General features: G+C 34.9%; 2 protein-coding genes across 2 annotated transcripts; both read left to right on the top strand.

Annotated features, from left to right (window-relative positions):
- Positions 1-350: 350 nt before the first annotated feature.
- Positions 351-5262, top strand: LOC114538391. Its single transcript, XM_028559570.1, has 8 exons — positions 351-470; positions 1770-1845; positions 1963-2168; positions 2524-2650; positions 3018-3137; positions 4498-4619; positions 4929-5012; positions 5209-5262. The coding sequence occupies exons 1-8, from the start codon at positions 351-353 to the stop codon at positions 5260-5262; spliced, it is 909 nt and encodes a 302-aa protein (XP_028415371.1).
- A 7695-nt stretch (positions 5263-12957) lies between these two features.
- On the top strand, positions 12958-17695 carry LOC114538360 (fibroblast growth factor receptor 1-like). The gene is made up of 10 exons (XM_028559530.1): positions 12958-13018; positions 13764-14014; positions 14398-14582; positions 15128-15292; positions 15410-15612; positions 15842-15882; positions 16280-16376; positions 16618-16766; positions 17083-17114; positions 17426-17695. The coding sequence occupies exons 2-10, from the start codon at positions 13777-13779 to the stop codon at positions 17480-17482; spliced, it is 1167 nt and encodes a 388-aa protein (XP_028415331.1). The 5' UTR covers positions 12958-13018; positions 13764-13776; the 3' UTR covers positions 17483-17695.
- The last annotated feature ends 1364 nt before the right edge of the window (positions 17696-19059 follow it).

Raw genomic sequence — 19059 nt, 5'->3', positions numbered from 1 at the left:
AGTACTCAAATTACCATCAGGATATATAATGGACGTGACCACTGACTAGGTCTAGGTCTGGTGCCATATATTGATCCGATCAATCAGAGACAAAACATATAGATTCATGAGTCATGGAATTATTCCCTGAAAATTATATGCTCGAAGAAATTTGATTCCGCGATACTTTGGCTCTTATGCTACCGGTCTATATACTTATGCGGCTATATAACTTTTGGGTTCTTGCTACGTGGTCTAGAGTTTACGACAATTTCAACACTCGTTTATCGGACTGGAATTCATTCGCCGCTTGGTCGCATAGCATAGCATAGCGTCTGTCTCGTCCGCGGGGAATTAATACATCTCAGGATATGCACTTCTGCGAGCAAGTATTTCGCCTATTGATAACGGTGATTACATTATGTGGGGCCCTTGAGGTAAATATTACAAGAAGGACAAGATGTTTAAAAGACTGCAAGGCCGATAGTAAAGTAAGTGAGGCTTTGTTTATAAACTATAATCAAGGTCAGTACAAAGGCTGTGCTCAATACTACAATCAAGTACTATTATATAACATGTCATGTGGTGATTTTTGATATAAATGTGGTGATATTTGGAATAATATGGCAGGATTATATATACAATTAATACCATTACTAAAAAGTTTTTAAACAAATCATACACATTACATGAAATAAGAAATTTAACGTTAATCAAACAAAGTCAAAAACCATTGTTTTCAGACGCCTTTCACCCGAAAAGCCCTCTTTACATTTTTAGGCATGCAATGCTTATACATGAATTTACAAGTCGCAGTTAGCTGGCTTTAATATTGCAGTGGGTGTGTATAGGATATCGCTTCCGTCATTTCCCGTTATGTTTAATTCCTGTCTTCGCAACTGAGTTGAAAATCGAACAATCAATATTTCAATGACATGCAATATAGGTCCGACACTTTTGTTACAAGAGCTATAGCCATAGGCCGACGAGTTCCCTGAAATGCTCTATATTATATAAAGCTATAAAGAACTTGTCCTTCCTATGCATAACTAAACCTTTCTTTAATGAAATGACCGCTCTGAGCCGGTTCGTGCACGCTTTATGTAAGTTGATTCGAAAACCTCTGCGCTTTGTGTCAGTAATGAAATTTTACTCATACATGCACCGATCAATATTTGTTCGATATATGTCTTAAGCCGGTTTTCCACTAGCGATATTTTTCGCGCGAATTGACATTTTACTTTTGTTCCAGAGCTCTCATCACAACCATCTGGAACAAATTGCTCAAATACAAAGGAATAAAGTCGCTTCGCGCGAAAAATATCGCTAGTGGAAAACCGGCTTTACATGCATGATTGCGCTATTAGCGAATAGCTATATAATGTGTTTTTCTCTGGAGGAAATGTCCATGATTCTCTCTGGGGTCATAGCCTTCCTAAAATTTTTCTTGTAATTTTTTTCCTGGATTCGATATTTCTGGCTTTTTCAGTATCAAGTATCTGCTGAATTCGCTCCCGAACGAGCAACAACTGCCCAAGACTTATAGACATTAGACAACATATATAGGAACTATGTATTACTATATCTCTTTGGCAACTGAAAGACATTCAATTATTTTTCAAAGTAAATTTAAAATATCACTGCCATCATAGATTTATCTTGCCTTGGTCTGCTCAATAATTAGGTCCAATATAGTTCGCTTCCTTGTATTATGAGATTATACCGTGGAGATTAATTTAGATTTTTTTAACCTCTTTTACAAATGTTATGATCGCTTTCTGGTTTAACAGCTGTTTTATAAATATCCAACTTTCTGCGACACTACATATTGTGGTCAAGAATATCTTAAGTCTCTAGTGGAAAAAGGTCAGTTAAACTCCTGCGGAATTATTCCGTGAATAAATGTCTTATTTGAACATATCCAACTCAGCCCTTTTAAGAAAGTCATTTCTTTTCAATTTTTTTTCTAAATTGTACATATAGCCAGCAATTCAGAAAGTACTTTACCGAAACCTGTTGCGCCGAAACTGGTTGAAGCTGGGTGGCAGAAAATACGAGTACGTTTTAATACAACAGAGCTGAAGAACCACAGCGATGTTGATTATATTTTAGAAGTGAAGCCATTATGGGGTCGTCAAGAGAGAGGCCAGCACTTTGTTGTATTTCCTTACATAAAGCCATACCTTCTTGTAAGTTACTTTAATTCTTTTTAATCCATGGTCATTGGCTACTTCCAAAAAAAATTCAAAAAAAAAACAACAAACGTATAAACACAGTATATTCATTGCTAAAAACAAGCATCGAGAAATTGATATTCTTCAGGCTCTTATCAAGAGAACTGTATTCGAACAATGCAAAAAAGAATAGGTTGTCATAAAATATAAGTGCATGCATGCGTTCCTTTTAATCCTGAACAAAAAACTTCATTCCAAATGCTTCTACGTTACTCCGACGATCGAAAGGCGCGACCCTTGGTCTTGCCATACAATATTTAGTCATACTGATGGTCTATAATTTACTTTTCTTTGGGTTTTTATCCACCAGACCAATGATACAACGTATACAATTGAGGACCTCGAGCCGAATACTGGTTATAAATTTAGAGTGCTCGCTCTAAAACAAAATAGATGGTCGTCATTTAGTAACTGGAGTAGTGTCATGAATACAACTGGTAAGCAAGCATGAAATGTTGTCTACATTGTATATGAAGTCATGTGCTTTTTTATTAATTTAGCAAGAATAAAAACGTGTATACATATAACTCAAACCAAAAGCATCGAGGCTCACTAAACCGCGGCATATTGTCGCTTTTGGGTCTCTAGATTTGTACGGTCCCCATGTATAATCATCAAAATTCTTCCATCAGTTGAATATGCATTTCTTGCAATTGGTACAAAATTAAGCTATGCACAGGCGTATCCTTAAGGGTCTTTGGATCCATTAACACATGTTAGCATGTTAGCTGGTAGCTTCTTGTGCCGTAATGAGTAACAAAGGGTGTATATATTATACGCTTTCTCAGATGTACGTAATTTTAGAACTTTGCGAAGAACCTCCATGTGGCGTAACAAATATCCGCTTGGAATTGACAACCGAGATACCTTATCAAAAAAGAGTGATTTTGAAATCCTATTTTTGTTGGAAACCTAGTACTACGTGTAAGTATAACCGTACGATAAATTATAGCTGATTTTAAGAATTTTTTATCACTGCACATATCATCACAATAATAGTATAGTGGAGAGGGGGGCATGATAAAAATGGTCCTATAACTGGAAATTGGTAATTTAAAGATGGGGGAATTGTAGGGGTCTGCAGGACCTCTTGCAGGGGCCCTTTTGGGGCCCTATGACTTGATTTACAGCATTAAGGGGGACAACTACTTATGAATCTACCTCGGCAGAGTGAGGTCTGTTGAGAAAATACCATTTATCACTGCACATTTCTCATTTTATCACTGCACATTCTACTTTTATCACTGAACATAGTGTGCATTGATAACCAATTTGTTCAGTGATAAAAGTAGAATGTGCAGTGATAAAATGAGAAATGTGCAGTGATAAATGGTATTTTCTCAACAGACCTCACTCTGCCGAGGTAGATTCATAAGTAGTTGTCCCCCTTAATGCTGTAAATCAAGTCATAGGGCCCCAAAAGGGCCCCTGCAAGAGGTCCTGCAGACCCCTACAATTCCCCCATCTTTAAATTACCAATTTCCAGTTATAGGACCATTTTTATCATGCCCCCCTCTCCACTATACTATTATTGTGATGATATGTGCAGTGATAAAAAATTCTTAAAATCAGCTATAAAATAAATGTGACGAAAGTCTTTAACACGCATGCATCCATGACACGAACACGGAAAAGAAAGACAACCTGGCCCTCCAAAAACAATATTCCCGGTGTGATTCTAAGGCCTGTCTTTCCGTAAGAAGGCAAAGGGGTAGCTGTGCAATTTTTTGTATGTTTTAACATAAAAAAGACAACATATCGAACTAAATTATTAAGATATAGAATAATAGATTGTCATAAAATGCAATCATCTTCCAATTTCGAGTAGGTCATATAACGGGCGCTGACTAGTGAATGTAGCTAATCAGTTTGGAAGAAAACTTATGATATCGGAACCGCAAAACTGAATTAAAACCTGTTGCTATATTGTCGGTTGTTAAGGGGGCTCTTTACAATTTGAAAATATTGAAAACCCGTAATTTAGATTTAAGAATTTAGCAGGAGATTTCATGCCTAAAAAAGAAAAATTTCCCACATATGCTGTTGTTATGGTAATAATGGGGATTCAATATGGCCAACATTTTACATATTCACGCATTTTACAGGAAAACAAGTTCGGTTACATCGATTTTTCACCTTATAAAACGTTTTCTTTTCCTTCAACACGAAATCTCCTGCCAAAATTTAAATCTAAATCTCGAGTTTTCAAAGTTCCTGAAATTGTAGAGAGCCATCTTAAAATTGTATACAATGAATTGTAACAATAAATTGTTTAAAATTTTAGTCAATGAAACAAACAAAACCGGGCTGCACGGCGTTCTTCAAAAAATTGAAGTAATAAGCGAGTGTCGAAAAATTTTTAACGACGAAAATGACTTCTCTGACCGCAAGAAGTTAACCGGATTGGTAAGTTATTACACGTTCTAGGCGCTTTGAACGTTTCATTGAAAATGCCGTATAAATAAATTGAACATAAGCCACAAGTTAGAGAATTAAAATTATTGCTCTTTAGATAAATGAAATATTAAACGATAATTAATAAAAAAAATTAAATGAAATTAAAATGCAAAACGTTTGTTTGAAGCCCACATTACTGCATGGATTAATAGTTCACGTTGTAGTAACATACAACAGTTGAGCATTATTCAATACCGTTGAATGAATCATTTATAATTTATCAACATAAAAATTTATAAAAAAAGATTATTTCTTAAGGATGCTTTCATCAAAAAAGAAAATGCAAGCTACACCATCGACGGAAAAAACCATCTTTACTATAATTGTTGGTACAAGTTAGAGGTACGTGAACATTAAAAATGAGTTCTTAATAATATAAAATATATATTTTCAATTAATATATAACTTTCAAATTTCAAAGATGGAGGCGGTGGATAATTTAAAAGAAACGACGCTTTCCTTAGCAAAACGAAGATGGATTTTCCATATACCCAGTAAGTTTTAGAAATTTGCACACTTTCTATATCCATTGTTCAAGGTCAAGATGCATAAACTTCTTAGTTTTGAACGTGAACAAATAATTGTGAAATAGTTCACCGCGCTTAATACTTGAATGCAAATGGCAGTATCCTCGGCAAAAATTAAAAGCAATATAAATGAGTTACTTGAAAATATATTATATTTACTTTATTACTTTACTCCTAATTGCCACGATCGTTTCATACGAACTACATAGCCATGTTTCCAGTGCCGTATGTTCCAGGGCCCTGCATGTTTTATGTCCAGTATATTTGAAAGCTACTTTTGGAGGCTACTTTATGCTTTTCTAAGAGCCAAGTAAATAATCAAAAATTGAAGAAACAAATTTAGAAATTTAATAACCTTTTTGCATGGTTGTAACAGCTGAAAATAATTCAAAATTCAAACTTTGTAATAGCTCTGTGTAATATGCCTAACTCCAAGGCATTTTTTCTGCAATGCCCTTGTTGATGGTATTCATGTGTACTGTGTTGTTACTTAATTTCAGAATGTATACAGATCAGTAAAACAATTATATGCGGATGTAAATGTAAGTAGATGATATAAAAGTAGGATAAAAAAGGCCCTGTTACATGGTGAAATTCTTCTTGCAACTTGCAATGCAATTCTACTTTTGAGGGATGTAAATTAGTGAAGAGTCTTCAAAATGTTATTGTAGGAAACGTGTATGGAGCGTAATAAACACAAACGTTTGGCAATTTACATCCTTCAAAAGTTGCAAGAAAAATTGCATCGTGTGACAGGGCGTTAAGATGAACGTTCCAGTATTATCAGGAAGCAGCGTGACAGCGTCTTCAAACAACTTCGCATCAAATGTGGTATAAAAACTGCCAAACACTTTCCGACGGTTGGCCCTTGTCATAACTCTCCTAACAAAGACCATTAGATCGAAACGTCGACTAGTGTTTTTCTCTTTTTCTGGCAGTTGTTATGCCACATTTGATGTGAAAGTAATTAAGATGAACACTGATATCAGTAGCGTAGCCAGCCTGACGATTTGTCCTGCTATGCTAATATTTTGGTGTTCATTGACTGTGAAAACAATGAATTTCTAAAGAAATGAATAATGATAATAACACGAAATTTACATAGCGGGACCAAATCGTCAGGCCTGGCTACGCCACTGCTTGATATTATACATCAGATTATATAAAATCAATTTAACAATTATACATGAGAACGAGTAGTATATGAGTTGCTAGCCGGAGTCGAGGCAAAGCCGATTCATTACTCTCTTATTTTTTTACCATTACCTATGCATTGGACCACCGAGATGAAAATGATAGAGAATAATTTGTAAAATGTTCTATAGGTATATATGAGTTTTAAACAATATTTTTTATTTTTGTCAGTACTCTTTTCCGTTTACCTTTCTGGCGTCTTCTAGTTCCTCCATGCAGGGCTATTTAGTTTGAATGGAAATAACCTTACGCCATTTTATTTACTTTGTTTTTAATTGTACTGAAAAAAGATTAACGAAATAATTGGATTTTGGAATAATTGGATCGCGGTTATGTTGCGGTTAGGTTGCGGTTAGGTTGCAGTTCGGTTGCGGTCGACCGATAGAGACCGGAGACGACCGCAAGGGAAAAATACGATCGCGGTTGCCGTTCGCTTTCGAATGGAATGTTATGAACTTCTGAGAACGGCAACACAATAATCAAATCGAGAATATCTTAAGAAATGTCTGTCAGACCAAGTTTCGACGGAGGTTCGACCTCGGTCTCACCGCGGTTCGACAGACCGAGATTTGACCGCGGTTTTTGTTTTGTGGTTATTTCTGGACAGTACTGTACGTCTTTTCCATATAATTACAACCTCGTTATCGGGGCCTTTTACGTTGATTCTGAGTTGGGGTAAAAGGTCCTGAGTTCGTCCCGCAGCTGCTTCTGACTTCTGATTGGTTAAATGATTTTTCTTAATTTATGTGTAATTGAGCGGAATATTTTATAATTATTCCGAAATAGTACAATCCCAATGTACTTTAATGCTACAATATTATTCGTTCTACGCGACTCCGCCATTTTGAAAATATTAGGCAAAATTTTATGATAACTCACGCTTATTCAAAATACCCACGAAATATGGATATTTTGAACGGCCGATCCCAGGGCCTTTCCTCTTCTCTCCTCTTGCCCCCAGCCTCAACCCCCCATATGAAGTCCCAAAAGGCCCTGGGAACGAGGTTGATATATTGCTTGATATTGATATATTGGTTGATATAATTATCTATAACCAAATCTGATTATTTATCAGATGAGTTTGGTGGCAATGAAATTGTTGAAAAGCATGTGAATGCGACTTACAAAAGAACATCAAGAAAAAATGCTACTGTACATTTTACTTGGACTGATGGAATTTGGAGAAATCTGAGTAGCTTTACCTATCACGTGTTTACAATATATGACAAGCTTAATTTATTGCCACCGGTGCCTTTCCATAAGAAATACTACAACGTAACATCCAAAGTAAGCGATCGATCACAATCACATTGGTCTTTTTATATTAAAAAACCGATCAGATTACTACTGCATGCACGAGTTGCATGAATAAATTGAGTGTAACTGTTATCTATCCTTTAAAGTGCTCATACCATGGTGCAACTTAAATTTCGTGCAACTCAAACAAAAGAAAAACTGATTTGCAATTCGGGATTTGACGTCATGTCCGGTAACTTTAAAGGCTATAATAAATCCATCAAGACAAAACTTTTAATAACAAAATGTATGGCAAAGTTTTTCAAAAAACCTTAAACTTTTGATATATTCAAAATCCGCAACCATAAACATAGTATAAGCACTTTAATTTATGCACCTGACGAGGTCATACCAAACCATCGCAAATCACTATTTATATCGTTGCAGGCTTCTAATTACAACGCCACACTTCATAATTTAACAATTGGACATGAGTATTATGTATATGTGAGTATTGATTTTCTTTTTTGGAATTCCTTAACGTTTAAATTCACTTGTGCCCGACCTGTTTTTGTTTCCCAAGGCGCTTCCGCGGTTGGTATGAAGACAAATATATTTAAAACTATATATATAGTCATAAAATAGCCCTAATAAAAAAAAGAATTTGGGAAAGAAATTCCCAAAAGATCACCTTGTAAACACATTCACAATTGAAATTTATGCACGCATTATTTAGAATTACTTTTCGACAAAATCCTCGGTATACACCACGTTTTTACTCTTCGCCTCCCTGTGACTTTAATTAATGTGATTTTAATGTACGCAGTACCTGAAAGCGAACTAAAATAATATTTTTTCTTCACGACTGTAGTGTTCACGATATTAGTTATATCATCCGTGATGATGCAGTCCTTTTATCTTTGGTTTATAGGCAAAACAGCTACAATTTTACTATTTTCTTTAGATTAAGGGATTTGCAGATCATCATTGTGAACATGTAGAAAGACTTATGCTTACGTTTACTAGTAAGAATCTAATATCGTTAACAATATTATGACCACATGCACTTATAATAATGCGTTAATGTTTCTTGTAGTGCATGCCTGGCGCCTTATAATATAGACAGTAAATAATATATATATATATATATATATATATATATATATATATATATATATAAAAATATATATATTTTTTTTTTTTGATCGGTTTCTAATATAGGCTATATATAACAATAGAGTACTTGATGTTCGTAGGCATAAATGTGTTTTTGGTCCGACTCTGACGAGGGTCAAACGAACACATTTATACCCAAGAACATAACTGTATTACTCTTATATTAACTTTAAAGGGCAATTTTTGTATAATATATATATATATATATATATATATGTACATAAAAATTATGAAATATAGGTAAGCAGTTCAGTAATTCTTCTGATTGGCTTAGATCAGCGACAATATGTTTCAGCCCGGCAATCTTATAATTTTAGCCCACAAAATGCAGCGCAATGCCCGCCAAAGTTAATATAATTTAGGTAATATAGTGAACAGATCCTATCATTTTTTGTGCTTCATGCAAATGCGCTTATTGATTGATCTTTTTCTTCCACAGTCACTTTTCCATGCGAAAAAAAAGTTTGTCCTAGCAATAGTTCGTGTCGTAGAGTTGGAAACGATGGTAAAACAAGTGAATGTAGATGCCATAGTGGTTTCGTAAAACGTGATAAAGAATGCATAGGTATGAACATGCATATATCAGCAAAATAACTCTCAAAAATGAAACGCTTAAAAAATCTTGAAATTTCTGCGATGACATTATGTGCAATCTAGATAAAATACCATGTGACATGTGCACCTAGATGAAATACCATGAGGCATGTGCAATCTAAATGAAAATCGATGTGGCATTATATATGTGCAATCTAGATGAAATACCATGTGACATGTGCAATTTAGATGAAAAACCATGTGACATGTGCAATCTAGATGAAAAACCATGTGACATGTGCAATCTAGATGAAATACCATGTGACATGTGCAATCTAGATGAAAAACCATGTGACATGTGCAATCTAGATGAAAAACGATGTGGCATTATATATGTGCAATCTAGATGAAAAACCATGTGAGCCAAATCCTTGTGGACCAAAAGAGAAATGCAAACCTATTGCAAATACGGGAAAACATAACTGCACATGCGAAGACAAACATTGGCGAATAAATGGAACCTGTGAAGGTAGGATATAAACAATATATCGCTATATGTGAATTGCATGTACATGCAGCTTATAGTAAACGGAGCGATTTTCGTAAAATATCAATTTTTTTCGGAGTAAAATATTTTTGGGAGATCTTGATGATCGAGTGATGACACTATATACTCATTACCATAAAGTACTCTGTCAAATTTTACATAACAACTGTGTACTATATATCTAAAATACTAAAATAAAACAACGAGGATCAAGTTTCAAAAATACAAGCACTACAAAAGTCAGTCTCAAAATTCCGCCCAGGCCCTGCACCTATGAAACTTAAATAGTGTGAATTTACACTTAGGCTGTTGTGTGATTGCAGGAAAAATGAAAATATAACTCCGACATCGATCTAGTTTAGGGTGAGAACAAGGTTACTAACACGGAAAGCGTAAATTCACCTTTTGAAGATGACATTTATACTTAACCATATAAAGTGCTCATGCATAAAGATTCGTTTACATGCCAAAGTCAATTTATTGACACGGCACTGATAATAAATTGATCGGTCTTTGCTTTGGTAGCCTGAGCGCTAATAAATTGCCGTACCAATAAATTGACTATAGTCTTTATCCTAACACCGGGTAACACCTGTTATGGGTTAAGGTTTGAATATGCACTTTTCTGGTGCATGTAAAATAGAAATGTATTGTATAACGTTGACATTCATCGCTGAAAACCTATTCTTGATGTACCACAATACCATAACAAAATGAGGCTACACTCCAATTTTCACTATCCTTCACTTTCCGAATCTGGATTGTATATTTTATTTTGAATTAAACAATTATCAAAGACAGCATGCCCACTCAGTTCTATACACTAATGCAGTTGCCACCTAGCTCGTATATTCCCTGGGGAAGATTAGCTACGTGATCGACATTGTTAAACTACTAGGTTGGGTTCGCAGGTACAGTTACGTTTCCTGGTTGCTGGAATCCGTACACATTTCTCCTTTTTGCCACAAGGGTCAATCATACATATATCTAAATTGTATAGTGTCATTGTCATTTACAACCTCTCCTGATACACTACACACCTAAAAATTACATTACTTATTTGACATTAGACTTGGATGGCAAGCAAGACCCTCGCCACAGCAGACAGGATGGAGTTTCCTCAACGTATTTGCAAACCAGTTTGCTCAAAAATATTTGCATATTTTTTAAAGTAACTGATTCCTGAAGCCATTGTATATTATACTTTATAATATAGGAATTTGATTATCAAACTGGAGCTAAACTGAGGTATTGGCCGGAAAGTCGTATCAAACAAAGTGAATTATAGGAAAGAGGTGCAGCTAGCTGTTGATTCTTGGGATGACGAAGTCAATTCAACAAGTGACTGAAATACTGGTATTATACAAGAATATTCATGCACCAGTTAATTTTTACCATATGAATGCAAAGAAACTTTTCTTACGAACTGATTATTAGGCTATATACTCAGAAAGGAAAATACATATGTTCTTGTACTGAGCCTTTAGTAATCTTGGTACTTCAAATGTGAAGTTTGTATTTAATTGCTAACCTTTGAATTTGTTTTTAAAATAATATGATTTTTACATCAAACTTTGTGTTGTTTGTTCTTTGTTTCACAATCTCCGGGAAAACACGCGTGTTTTAAAGCGAGATTTAATGCGCGGCCATGTTTGCAGCAAGCTTGTCGCGACAAGCTTGTAACGGCCTTGTTATAACAAGCTTGGAACAGCTCAAGTTCAACAAGCTTGTAGCAAGTTGTTGTCAGACTTGTAGCAAGCTTGTTGGCAACAACCTTGGTACAGCATTGTCACAACAAACTTGCTACAAGTCTGACAACAACTTGCTACACGTCCGTCACAACAACTTGGGACAAGCGGTGCGAATAAATCTTGCAACAAGCTTGTTGAAACGAGCTTGCGACAAGCTTGCTGCAGGCTTGTTACAACTCGTGCGTTTTTACGTGTGTAGTGCGAAGAAATGGAATTTGTGAATTAGGTAAGAGGAAATTAATTAGTAAAATTACTAAACACTGCTCACTCGCAAATAACTGTCTAAATGCATCCTAATAATAGTACTTTAAAGCAGGTATTTTACTCAACAGTAGCTAGTAAGACTCTTCTGCATACATTCAGTGATGATACATCCAATCAAAGTCATTGTTGCGTAAAAAGTCTTTTTCACGAATTTACGAGACATCAGGTGCACTCTATCGTATAATTCCATATCGTATCATAGACTTTTATTTTAATTTTCTTAGAAAGCAAAAAACCGGAAAGTAACATAAATGTTGTACTTGTTACTGTCTTAACGCCTCTCGCTGTGATCCTGATTGCTATACTCTTCATCGTTTGGTTACGTAGACTTCACAACAAGCAAATGACTTTTATAGAAACTGAATTCCAAAACGCTATGGAAGATATAATTCCAAATAGGAACGTCATCAATGTTCGATCGTAAGTTGGTTAATTGTATATATTTAATAAAAGTTGCGAGTGCATACAGTATATATAAATATAGTCTCGCTTTGTATGACACTGATTTTAAACCCCGCAAAATGAAAAACGTTTGAGAAGCTTTGATTTCCATCATTGCATGATTGGGAAAAACTATTTTATATTTTTTGTTGATTAATTTTGAAAATGTTTGAAATATACGGAATGACTGTTGAAAAACGTTTGTTTCCCACGTATGCCTAGTTTTAACCCATGCAGTCTTGATGCATCATTATATCACGGCTTGTCCTAGCTGAGCTGTTTGCCCAACAATTGTGCGTTACATGCATGCATGCATGGTCTTCAAGTTTTAAACCTGAAAAGTTGTTCTAAAGCCTTCGATAGAATCAACCAACTCCTAATTGAAAAGATCCAGCTGCTTAATGTCGATAATCCTTTATTTAATAAACTGGGTCATCGATTTCTTAACACAAAGAAGGCAGAGGGTGAAACTGGGCACTAAACTATCCGATTGGTCCTCGGTCAATGGAGGAGTCCCACAAGGTACAATCCTAAGACCTCTTCTCTTCCTCATCATGGTTAATGATCTAGCCTCTAACCATAAAGAAAGATGGAAGTCTCTCTGAATCAATTGAGCAAGTTGGTCAAATAATATGCAGTCTATTATTGACGAAATCGATGAGTGGTGCACAGTATATGGTATAGTCCTCAATCACTCCAAATATATAAAGACCTAATTATCTCATTTGCTAGTGACGCGCCGAATTTCCAGCGTTTGTTTATAAAGGATCAATGTGTACCCTCAGTTTTATCGGCAAAGGTCCATGCAACCTATCTTTCTTGTGATCTTAAATGGTCCCTGCACATTGAACACATCATATCTAAAGCATCACAGAGACTTTTCTTCCTACGAGTCCTCGAACGTTGTGAACTTGGGATGTGTTTTTTTTATAACTCTCTATCATGATAAGTTATTTATATATATATATATATATATATATATATATATATATATATATATATATATATATATATATATATATATATATAGTTTTAATACCTACTAAACTTGTAACAAGTCCTGTACATGCAATTCAGCTTGTTCGCTGCCTCTCAGACTTGGTTTTTTAAAAAAAAACTCTCTAAACTCTAATTAACAAGCCCACAAAGAGGCAGAGACCTAAAACCAGTAAACATACGCCACGTATTGTAGATAGATGTTTTTGAGATATCGAATTAAACTCTCATTTTCCAAAACTTAAACTAATCAACTAAATTAAAGCAATTCTTCGAAGTTGAATGTCTCGGAATTCAGCGCCCCGTTATTGCGGCTTGCTGCATATGTACATTCACGGCATGTACGTGATGTCATAATGACATCAATATACGTCTAAACATGCGCAGTGTCAATCAAGATGACAATTTCCCGTATTCATTTGTTTAGTATTAATCTCGATATGTTGGGAGATGAAGGGAATGGAAAAGAGATGAATTTGATTTACGTTTCTGAAGACAACATTTACGAGATTCCAGAATGTATATTGGAGCCGATTAGTCGATATGAACTTCCTCCCGATTCTGTGCGATTTCACAAAATGATTGGCAAAGGAGCGTTTGGCAGAGTATACGCTGGTGAAGCCCATGGAATTAACGGCAATCCTAAAGTGACAGCAGTTGCGATAAAAACACTGAAAGGTTAGGTTGTACTCAAATTAGAAGAAAATTGACTTTGCTCACTTTTTATGACATCATATTATGACGTCATATGGTAACAAAAAAAAATATAAACAAAAGTCCGATGCGACCAGTTGGCCGTTTATAAACACACTGTTCTCACAAACTACGTAACGCTCTTGTAAGGTGTACATCACATGAAAAAACCGTAAGTTCTATTCACTGACAACATAGTGCACTGTTATCTAGTAATAAAACATCGTTTTCCCTTGTTCCAGGTTACTCCATTATTTGCATTTACTTAAGTCTAAAAATGTTTCACTGCATGATGAGTGATGGATGTGCCACATATTCGGATAGAACTATTCTACGCGCTGACTCAAATACCTTAACATTTATTTTAGAAACCGCTAATGAAGAAGAACTTAGTGACTTCTTACGGGAAATTGATCTAATGAAAGACCTCGGAATACATGAAAATGTTATTAATATGTACGGTTGCTGCACAAAGTGTCGTCCAGTATGCCTAGTGTTGGAATACGCGCCAGGTGGAAATTTGCTTAATTACCTAAGAGCTCTTAAAAAGAAGGTGGGCATGTAGCTAATAAGCAAATATAGATTTTAAGTCAATTCAAAGTTCCAGCCATCTTGGCAACTGCAAGCGTATTATATTATTAAAGAGAGGAAATTATTTAGTTTCATATAGGATACGGGTCTATTATAGCTGTTTATAGGAGTCATTTGCGACTTATTCCATGAACCATGCATTCATTATCCGGACTGCGGGCCTATATTTGGAACATATGACTAATCACTGTAATTCAATGGTATACCGATGCTTTATCTGAATTTAAAACGCAACTTTGTGAAGAAAAAAGATTGTTTTTGTTACAGCTCAACTTACAGTTTCCAGCTATATTTTCCACCAATATTTTGTTACAGTCATGAATGTCTATTTCCATTTCTACCTCATCAGGCTACAGGCGAAATTGTCGGCGATTTTGGGGCCTTTTGATTTTTTATTCTCGACCTATCTATCAGTATACCAGATATTGCAGAATTGCTATCTCATAGTATATAGTGATGTTGAATGTAAATCAGTCAGTTGTGAAAATACACTATTTTCTTTTAAAGTGTAAAGATATCGTGGCTGCGCAGTCACACGAAGTGACAAATTCTACCAACGATCATGCAGAAGATTCCAATGCGGAGATCTCAAACAGAATAAAAGAGGAAATTCGAGCTGCTTTAGATTCAAAGGAATTAGAATCGTTTTCGTATCAAATTGCTGCTGGAATGGTAAATAAATAGCTACTGAATAAGCTCGAAAATATGTGATTTCAACAAATAGTTATTTAGTGCATGTTTAACTTTTATGAAGCCCGTATTAAATTGTAAGTTACTTATCTAAATTAGAAACACATTTCTGACCATGGCATCGTACATCGTGACTTGGCTGCAAGGAATATACTACTTGGCAAAGACAAAATTTTAAAAATATCAGATTTTGGTTTGTCACGTGAAGGAGCATACGTGCAAAAACCTGGCGGGAGAGTTCCTTACCGTTGGTTGGCAATTGAAGCGATACAAGAACGAAGTTATTCTATCGCCAGTGACGTGTGAGTATTGAGGATATATATTTTATTCGTTTCTTGCCGGTATGAAATACTTGTAAAATACCAAGCCAAATTACGTCTACCCATTCAATAAGGTCTGTTTTTTTTGTTTGTTAAAAACGGAGAAACAAACAAGTGAAGAAAGTGCGGGTTACTAGTATAGCTACGACTTTTGCGTGAAATGAAGTCTAGTTCAATGTCATTTCTTCAGTGTTATTTTTCGTATTTTTAGCTGGGCGTTTGGAGTTGTCTTGTGGGAAATATGTACATTAGGTAAAGAAATTCGCTTGAATTTATGCATATCAATATATAGCACGAGTTCGCTTTGCTTTTCATTATTTATACTATAGCTCACAAGGCGCCAAGTATCTATTAATTTCTACATCATAAAATAAAATTTTCAAACATTTTATGTCACTATATTCATTGCATAGTGAAGCAAAATAAATTAAACTATTCAGACAGTTTTCATCTGACGAATCCAATCAATCCGACGAATGGGAGGAAGTTGCCCTGAAGTTTCCATGCAAGCACCGTTTGAAACCACCGTCCTCTCTAAACGTTGGTCCTCTAAACTGGTCTCTTTATAGCAGAATTACGTCCACGCGGCAATCTATCCCTGCTGCGTTGAAATTTTATTTATTTTTTATTATTTATTTTATTTTAAAAGGGGAGATACCTTATCCAGAAGTCCCGGTCGGGGAACTCCGGAATTTTCTACTAAATGGAAAGAGATTGGAGAAAGTTGAAAACTGCACGGATGATATGTAAGACGCCATTATTGTTATATTCATATTTTATTCACAAGCTCCTTATGCATTGGCCACGAACTGTGATAAAATGCATAGCCTTTTTTAGTTTTGCATAAATATTGTTTCCCAATGCCCGCGTACCGAAAGGAATCCTTTTCGCGACGAAAACTTATCCGCCTAGTGGAAAACGGGCTTAAAGCATATATAGGTAAGAAATATAATTTGCGAAAAGAACTTTTACGTCATCTGTATTCAGATATAACATAATGTCAAGTTGCTGGAGTCAACTACCAGAAAACAGACCAACATTTGAGGAACTGCACGATAAATTGTTGGAATTACGGAATAAAGGAAAAATCTATGTCAATGTAGACACACTAATGAAACAATCTCTTGAAACTGAAGGTATGTTGAAAATTTTCAGCGATTTTATAATACAACTTATAATCATTAAGTCATCGTGGCAACGCTCAGTATAGGTACAGCTTCTGGACGTCTTGTTCTAATTTTGTGAATATTTATTCCCTTAATATGATTATGCTATTGGAAATATCTTATTCCAATATGATCAAGAATAATACGTCCTAGGTATCTTTGCCTTTGGAAATATTTGACAAATGACATTAATCATTAAAAATTACTAAATAAAATCAGTTTAAATGTGAAAGCGAATCGTTTAAAATTAAATCGATAATTTAATACTGAACGTATTTCACTTTAGGTCGTAGAAATTCCGACGAGACATGCGGCGAGGTATTAAAATGCTATTATATAATATTTTGCTCTCGAGTAAATAATATTGGTAAATATAGAATGAAGACATTATGCTCTCTTTAATAATAATAGAAACGATATAATTAAAAAAATCACGCAACATGCAAGGTTCAGGTCCCTTAATATGACTATGCTATTGGAAATATCTTATTCCAATATGATCAAGAATAATACGTCCTAGGTATCCTTGCCTTTGGAAATATTTGACAAATGACATTAGTCATTTAAAATTACTAAATAAATCAGCTCAAACCCCACAATATTAAAGTAATTTTTTTCTCAATTTGAAGAACAGTACTAGCTGCGAGGAAGGAAGTGATGACGAGCTGATAAGCGTGGCCTCGTAGAAAACACTTGAAAACAAAGAATACGAAAATGATATGAAAACAAATATTGAACAGTAAAAAGTATTGAGTTCAACAAGAGTTTGCCTCCGTATGTTAGCGGAAGTAGTTAGTATTCAAACACTAGAAAGTTCACGAATATCTCCCTCCATGCAAGCATATTCCCGACATCTGCATGCATATACAGGGTGTCCCAAAAAAACCGAAAACTATTGAAATCACTCATTGTTAAAATTTGACCTGTGGGTCCCAATAGAGTGCTTAGGCATTCAAACTCTAACAATTGCATTGTTATGGGTGATTTCAATAGTTTTCGTTTTTTTTGGGACACCCTGTATATTTGCAAAATCAAATACATCTTAAGTTCTATTCACACGACAATTTCGTCGGATCCATATAACCTTGGGAAATATAATGTATATATATTGTAAATATAATGTATGCAAACTTTCATTCTTTGCGTGCATGACTCAGTTTCATAATTAAATAAAAATACATGCATGCAAAATCCTCTCACCTATTTGAAGCAATATTTTCAACAGTGAAAGGTTATAAGCGTGAAACGCAGTTCATTTTCTGAATTTAAACGAATATTTTAGTTTATGCTCAAAAGTAGCGAGCATTTGTACCTGTAAACATTGAACGTAATCGACTTCCCAGTCATATGTAAGTAAGATTATTTAACAAGTAACTTTAAAAGTGCTACAAGGTATATATATATAGTTTTTTGAAACGGTTTTTGAACCAGTCGACCTTAAACTTTGAAAATAAAATAAATACAGAAATTGATGAAAAACGTCGTGGAGTATTAAACGTTTCTTGATGAACCATGCATGCATCAAACTTACAAGTTAGCTACAACATTTTACCCAATTAACACTCCAAAAAACTTCACATGCAGTTCTCCTGCATGTTCAAACGTATATTTTATATTTTCTTGCAATCAATTTTACGAGTCAATTTTCTGCATGATATATATTAATGGAAGACGGAAAGTGTCAGCACACCATAGTGTGCAGTCAAACAACTCGGGCAGTTGGGCTATACATTTTCGACCATTTCAATTCAAACATCTCTTAATTTTTTATATATATATATATATATATATATAACTATACATATATAAAAACACGCAGTTACAGATCACCAGTTTCATCACCAAGATATAGATAGCTATGTTTTATTACATTTTCACCACTTCTTATCGAATGCGGGAATAAAACCTCCTTTACTCTCGATAGAGATTATGCATGCATGCTCAAATTATTTTCATTAAGATTATTTGACAGCTGATCGAGTCCTTGAACGTGAGCAGGCCTATTCACATAATCTTATCAGGGCCAGAGGTCGGAGACAAAGCGCATATTGATTCGTCTGTTTCGTCAGTCTCACTTTTGGAATTACTTCCTTTACGCACATTCATATAAATATTGTCTTAAGGCCCACGCAGACAGGAGGCGTATTGACAACGGGGCGCGAATTTTCAACGCTTTTTATATTTTTCAAAATCAAATAAATTTTAATCTATCATAATATTCTTGTATATTACATACCAATAATACATTTTGACTGCTCTATCG

The sequence above is a fragment of the Dendronephthya gigantea genome, unplaced genomic scaffold, assembly GCF_004324835.1.
Source record: "Dendronephthya gigantea isolate DGI-Jeju-01 unplaced genomic scaffold, DenGig_1.0 000181F, whole genome shotgun sequence".
NCBI lineage: Eukaryota > Metazoa > Cnidaria > Anthozoa > Malacalcyonacea > Nephtheidae > Dendronephthya > Dendronephthya gigantea.
The sequence above is the reverse complement of the archived record's forward strand: the minus strand, read 5'-3'. Positions and strand labels throughout refer to the sequence as shown.